This window comes from Cupressus sempervirens, chromosome 1 (assembly GCF_028749045.1).
Source record: "Cupressus sempervirens isolate cs-2001-9-10 chromosome 1, ASM2874904v1, whole genome shotgun sequence".
Classification (NCBI taxonomy): Eukaryota; Viridiplantae; Streptophyta; class Pinopsida; order Cupressales; family Cupressaceae; genus Cupressus; species Cupressus sempervirens.
Genome location: NC_143118.1, coordinates 652507612 through 652515076, shown reverse-complemented (window position 1 = coordinate 652515076; position 7465 = coordinate 652507612). Strand labels below are relative to the sequence as shown.

General features: G+C 34.7%; 1 protein-coding gene across 1 annotated transcript; it reads left to right on the top strand.

Annotated features, from left to right (window-relative positions):
- Window positions 1-4082: 4082 nt before the first annotated feature.
- PER1 (1-cysteine peroxiredoxin 1) lies at window positions 4083-6751 on the top strand. The gene is made up of 3 exons (XM_089786050.1): window positions 4083-4275; window positions 5803-6098; window positions 6260-6751. Exons 1-3 carry the CDS (start codon window positions 4158-4160, stop codon window positions 6503-6505), a joined length of 660 nt encoding a protein of 219 aa, XP_089642176.1. The 5' UTR covers window positions 4083-4157; the 3' UTR covers window positions 6506-6751.
- Window positions 6752-7465: the final 714 nt, after the last annotated feature.

The following is a 7465-nucleotide window of genomic DNA, read 5'->3' as shown; positions in this document are numbered from 1 at the left end:
GATGATCGCTATGTTGTGTTGGATGGGTTGATAAAGTTTCAGGGCAGGATATATTTGATTCCTTCATCACAATATAAGGAAGTAATACTAAAGGCATTTCATGATGCACCTATAGCTAGACATCCAGGGGTCTTTAAGACCTATAGGCAGATCCGTGAACAGTTCACATGGAAAGGGCTCAAGGATGATGTTCAGATGTATGTCAGGGAGTGTACAATTTGCCAGCAGAATAAGGGAGAGCACACATATCCTACAGGGTTGTTACAACCTTTGCCCATTCCAAATAGGAAATGGGAAAGTATTTCCATGGACTTCATCACCGGGTTACCACGAGTACAAGGGAAAGATTGCATCTATGTGATAGTTGACCGACTGATAAAGTTTCCTCACTTCTTTGCTATTCCATCCACTTATACAACAGCACGGGTGGCTAATCTTTTCTTTAGAGAGATATTCAGATTACATGGGCTACCTACTTTCATTGTTAGTGATAGGGATAGTAAATTCATAAGCACTTTTTGGCAAGAGCTGTTTAGGTTGTGTGGTACTGAACTTACACCTAGCACTAGTTATCATCCACAGACAGATGGGCAGATAGAGATTGTGAATAAATGGGTGGAAGGATATCTGAGGAACTATGTGACTACACAACAGAGGGCTTGGGTCAAATGGTTACATATGGGGGAATACTATTCTAACACCACTTATCATATGTCCATTAAGATGACTCCATTCATGGCACTGTATGGTTATGAAGCACCTAGTTTCATGGATCTAGCTTTGGGAGATAGTAGAGTTCCCAAAGCAAAAAACTTCTTGCAAGATAGTCAGGATATTTTGAGGGTGCTCAAGGAGAATATACAGCAAGCCCAAAATCAACAAAAATTGTATGCTGACCAGCACCGGATAGAGCGTAGTTTTGAAGTTGGGGATATGGTTTACCTGAGGCTACAATCATATAGACAGTCATCACTCAAGAAAAGTGGAGCAGAGAAGTTGAAGCCTAGGTTTTATGGCCCCTACAAAGTGATCCACAAGGTGGGTGAGGTTGCTTATGAGATAGAGCTTCCAAAAAATAGTCAGGTGCATAATGTGTTTCATGTGTCAAGGCTTAAGAAAGCCATCGGACAAAGAGTTGTGCCTTCGGCAGAATTACCACCATTAGATGAGGAGGGGAAGCTTGTATTAATTCCTGAGGCTATTCTGGATACTAGGGAAAGGACTCTGCAAAGCAAGTTGATTAAAGAATATTTAGTCAAATGGAAATATCTGCCAGAGGAAGATGCTACTTGGGAGAGTGAGCAGGTGCTACAGCAAACAAGACTAAGATTGCTTGAGGGCAAGCAATTTCAAGGAGGGCAGACTTGTAATGTTCCCATGTTTTAGCCTTCACGTTCTCCAAAGTCTAAGTGGAGGATAAGGAAATTAAAGTCATTCAATTAAAATTAAAAGGTGACTTTGTATTAATAGCTTCTAGGGTTTGTATTAATTATTGGAAGGATGGAAGCCTCTCGTGATTTAATTAATTATTGCCAGGAAGGAATTTCTAGGGTATGCATTAATTATTGGAAGGAGGAAGCTTCTAGCTCTTGCAATCAATTAATGTTTTAGTTCCTTCCAAAAGGATGAAGAAAAGGATAAATAGGGCTGAAAGTCTCATTGTTGAGTGTCGGATGATTATAACTTGCATTTGATAAGAGCTTGGATGTGTGAATCACACTCTTTTTTGGAAATAGGGGACGTTCGTTCTCTGTTGTAACATTCTAGACGTCATTCCCTTAGGGTTTGGCCTTTGGAATACATCTCTTTGTACTTGATTGTAGCATTTTTAGAATTAATATAATTTCAATAGTTGGTTCAACTTTTGGGCATTCCTGGGTGTCCATTACACAAAAGATGCACTCCTAAAATGACTAATTGGATATCAAACCATCTTATGTGGTTCAAATGAAGTGATTTGGTCAAAGAAACACCTTACCAAGTGTCAACACGAACAAGTGATATGTTAGAATGAAATAATGGAAAACACATATTTTTGGAGATAATGCATGGATGGGTTGATAGTTCCACAATAACTTTCCAACAATGCAAGAATCAAAGGCATTAAAGACATAAGCATATAGTTATGAGCTCAAAAGATGAAAATGAATATTTGACTTCATTGAACGATGAATTACACAAAAAAAAAAAGATTTGGTGATAAAACTTATACCATTGAAAGTATACAAATTCATTTTTCCAATGATATATTGTTTGTGAAAATTCAAATTTTGTTTAAAGGGCTAAATTTGGCCTAGATTCTAATGACCTTCCTAGCATATTGATGAACAAATGTGGAGGAAAAAGAAACAAAAGGATTGTGATTTCACAAATGTGAGAACACATATAGAATACCATAACACAAGGGGAATAAAATATAAAAATACATTTAAACTGTACATTAAAAATTATACCTAAAAAATGTGATCTTTAAGATGTGGACCATATACTAGTAGCTTCAAGAATTATATAGTAAGACTTCTAAGGTAGAAAGTGCATGATTGTATCCTTCAACAATTTGATATGGCCTAACTCATAAGGCATCAAATTTTGATGTTTTCTTTTCTCCTTTGTTCAAGTTTTCCACATGAGAAGTATATTTTGTATCAAACCCATTCTAAACAGTATTATTATCAAAGAGATATTTGATTTATTTATTTTTTGTGTATATTCCTCCGATAGGAAACCCTTTTGGTTTAATCTAATTTACTCAACTCATGCAATCTTTGGGAAATGGTCTGTTATTTCTATCCTTCAAACTATTATAATAAATTGTGGATTTCCAACTCAAGCTAATTAGTATTTTAGCCTCTACTTTAAACTAATTCAATAAACTCCTTCCAGTAGCCTTGTAGTTTACAATACCATATCTACAAAAACAACAAAGTGTAGTTTTATCATCTCATATTTTGTTATTTTCATCCAAATCCATATTGATGATTTTCAAGGTGTTTCTCTTATTGAGTTCAACTTGTCCATTATTTTTTGTGTGAATAATAAGGAGATGAATGCATTTAAGAAGATATCCCATGTTATGAACATATACAAGTAATGTTGTGCAATCTTAATAACATATTGCATTATCAACAACTATTCTTGATAGTACACCTAGTTTGATTTTGTTCCCTCTACTAGTTGAGATTGACAATATTTTAAACTATTTATGGAGGATTGTCATGTCACTCATGGAAGCATTCTCTTAGATCAACATCTGAAATGTGTAGGCCATTGATCAAAAACACCTTTACTATAAACGGAAATTATAGATCTAAATTTATTTTATTGTATCAATTTAAATGTTTCTTGAGATAGGATAATAAATTAATGCAATTAAATATTTAAATACAACAATAAAGTAAAAAATCATGTAAACCTGTATTTAATATGTCCATAATGACTACTAATTAGAATATTTGAATATATTTTTCTAAAAACAATTCCATATAGAAGTTTTATTAAAAAAATTGAAACCAAAAAAATTGAATATTTAATCTGTAAGTACATAGTTACATATAATAGACAATAACTAAAGTATATATTCCGCATAATCATATAATATAACAAATGAATCCAATTTTATATAAAATTACAGCAAAGACGTTCATCAAAAAAATTACTCTCCAAACGTAAATTTGAATGCAAATTTCACCAACACAACATCACAGTTGAGAAAAGAACTTTAAAAATACCAATCTGTATCTCCCAAAAACAAAGATGGCAGCAAGCCAAAGCTATCCATGATTCATGCACATGCTGACTTAAGGCTGCAAAAATCTATATAATATGTACAAGAGATCTTATTTTTGACCTTCGAGAAAGGAGCTCAAAATACAAAAGCAACTAGCCTTAGAATGTAAGGTGTGGATTCAGTTATTGTTTGAAATCCGCCATTGATCAAGAGTGGAGGCAAACGTGTGAAATGCAAACAGTGCCACATGCTCACATGCTCTGTGCCACGTTGCTCCCATGCATATGACACACAACTCCAAGTGCTCATCAACACCTAACTGCTATATATTACCCCATTTCCTTACATTATATCCACCAAAGTTTTGAGTATAAATCTGTAAGATTTGAAGAAGTAGACTCTTGATTTGTGTAAGTGAAAGTGAAAAAAAATGCCTGGACTATCTTTGGGAGACACAATTCCTAATGTGGAGGCAGATTCCACTCATGGCCACATTAAGCTTTATGATTACATTGGAGACAGCTGGGCCATCATCTTCTCACATCCTGGTTAGTTCCAAATCTATTCAAACTGTCATTTTGTTTCTAGGTTTTTTATTAACTTATGCTTCCATTCTTAATTTGGGTCAGCTGATTTTAGACTACTTTGTGCTACCAAGCTGAAAAGAATTGTTCTTATCATTCTGTATGTTTGTTTTTGTTTAACTCATATGCCTTCATTCTTGTTTTGGGTTTACACCAGTCTGCCCTACAGAGCTGTGAAGGATTGCAGTTCATTTCAAAATGTGTTTTTGTCTCTATGTTCTTGTTTAACTGATGCTTTCATTCTTGTTTTGATCAATTGATTTTTCACCAGTCTTTACTACAAAGCTAGAAAGGATTGTATGTCATTTTGTTTTTATGTTTCTTGTTTAACTTAACGTCTTCATTGTTGTTTGTTCTAGGCCAGCTGATTTTCTATACCTCTTATAGCTTATGCCTCCATCCTTCTTTGTTTTTGTTTACTTTTCATTATGATTCTTTGTTTTGTTTAGTTTTTCACCCTTCGAAGTTTAGAAGGATTGTAGTATTCAATGATTCATTCTGTTTCTATGTTTTTGTTTAGTTTTCAATCTTACGCCTTCTGGGTCAGCTGATTTTACACCAGCCTGTACTACAAAGCTTAGAATGATTGTAGTTTTCTTTCTGTTTCTATGTTTTGCTTCACTAATGTCGTCAATAGTGTTTTGGGTTAGTTGCTGTTTCTATGTTTTGTTTAACTTATGCCTTCGTTCCTGTTTTGGGTCAGTTGATTTTGCATCAGTCTTGGGTTAGTTGATTTTGCAGCAGTCTGTACTAACAACCTTAGAAGGATTGTAGTTATCCTTGTGTTTCTATATTTCTGATTAACTAGTGCTATTTATTCTTGTTTTAGTTCATCTGAGTTAAACTAGTCTGTATTACCACGCTTGGAAGGACTATAGGTTATCATTCTGTTTCTTTTTCTTAACATATGCCTCTTTTTTGGGTCAGTTGATTTTACATCAGTCCTACTACTAAGCTTTAAAAGGATTGTAGTTATCATTATGTTTTTATGTTTTTGATTGATTAACCAATGCTTTCATTCTTGGTTTGGGTCAGCTGATTTTAAACTGGTCTATGTTACGAAGTTTCAGAAGGACTGTTTATCATTCTGTTTCCATGCATTCTTTTATTAACGTTCTATTTCTATGTATTTGGTTGATTAACCAACGCTTTCATTCTTGTTTTGGGTCAGCTGATTTTAAACTAGTCTGTCATACCAAGCTTTAGAAGATTGTAGTTGATCATTCTGTTTCTATGTTTTTTATCAACATTCTATTTACATGTTTTTGGTTGATTAACCAATGCTTTCATCCTTGTTTTGGGTCAGCTGATTTTGAACTAGTCTGTCTTACCAAGCTTTAGAAGGTGTGTAATTGATCATTCTGTTTCTGTGGTTTTGATAAACCAATGCCTTCATTCTTGTTTTGGTACCAAGCTTGGAAGGATTGCAATCATGATTCTGTTTCTATGTTTTTTTGTTTAACACATACCTTCATGATTGTTCTGGGTCAGCTGATTTTACACCAGTGTGTACTACTGAGTTGGGAAGGATCGCCAATTACATTGGGGAGTTTGAGAAGCGTGGAGTGAAGCTTTTGGGGTTGTCCTCTGATGAAGTGGAATCACACAAAGCATGGCTGCCTGATGTTGAAGCATATACCCCTGGAAGTAAGGTTAAATACCCAATACTGGCTGATCCCTATTCAGAGATCATGGTGAAGCTCAATATGTTGGACCCAGATGAGAAAGACGAGTCCGGAAAGCCATTGGCATCCAGAGCCCTGCATATTGTTGGCCCTGACAAGAAGGTATATATGCACAACAGATTTTGTTTTAGGGTTTCATGGAGCTATATAATATATGAAGGTATATATGCAATCAGATTTTGTTTTAGGGTTTTATGTAGATTTATAAGATATCCTCTTTCCTTATAGGATATACATGAATGCATTTGCTTACTTGATTACAGTTGAAATTGAGCTTTCTGTACCCTGGAACAACTGGGAGAAACTTTGATGAAGTGTTGAGGGTGTTGGATTCGCTTCAGTTGGCTGCAAAATACAGGGTTTGTACACCCGCTAACTGGAAACAGGGAGAGAGGGTGATAATACCACCATCCGTAACTGATGAGGAAGCCAAGAAATTGTATCCACAAGGGTTTGAAACTATCAGCCTTCCATCTGGGAAGAAATATATTCGTATGACAAAGGTCTAAAACTCTCATATTTTGAGATCGAATGGAAAATGCTTCTTGGTTTTGTGGAGTTTTGTGAATTGATTATATGTATATGTCATGGCTAATTAGGTCAATTGGTGTATGAATTCCAGTAGATCTGAGCAGTGATTCTATATATGCCATGGCTTAGGTTGCTTAGTGTGTGAATTCCAAGATGCACTGGATTTTCAAAAGATTGGTTTTCTCATACATTTATAAGATGACTCGTGTTTTTCTGATACATAAGCTTCTTTTTCTCATACACGATGACTGGTTTTTTCTGATGCATAAGCTTCGTTTACGCCTACATTTATAATATAAAATGCTGGCTTTCTCATTCCAGAGTCAAATTTTTAATCCTTACAGAGCCCTACAACCATGTGAATCCTCAATTTTGATTAAAAAATAAAAACAATGAACTGCAAATTCCATGTTGATGAAATGTTGAAATGAAGGATATGTTGAAAGGAAGGAATTGAAAATTCCATGTTGACGATATGTTGAAATGAGTATTTGATTAAAGAAAAACGAAACTTCGAAAAAAAAAGAACGAATATCCCAAAATGTCAAGCGTCTCGCAAAGTAGTATGATATCAGTTTTTATGAAACACCCGTGCCACAATCAAATTCTCCCCCAACTTCAATCAGCGTCTCTCACTTATCAAACAATGAAATCTAGCTGAGCTCGGTTTTTGTACCAATTAAAACAAATTAATTTTTAAATTTTATAAATTAATATTATAAATACATATTTATTATGTTATAAATTTATAACCATCTTTGAAAACAGTTAAATTTATTTAAAGAGATGAGCAATACGCAGGTGTATTTATTTCAGCCCCTTACTTTTAAATTTTCAACGGAAATGGGGAGTGGGAGACGGTCTGTTCCGCAGAAGCATTTAGTTACCCATGAACTCCCACGATGATGAGAGGCAATTGTGTATTGAGTAGCTTATCC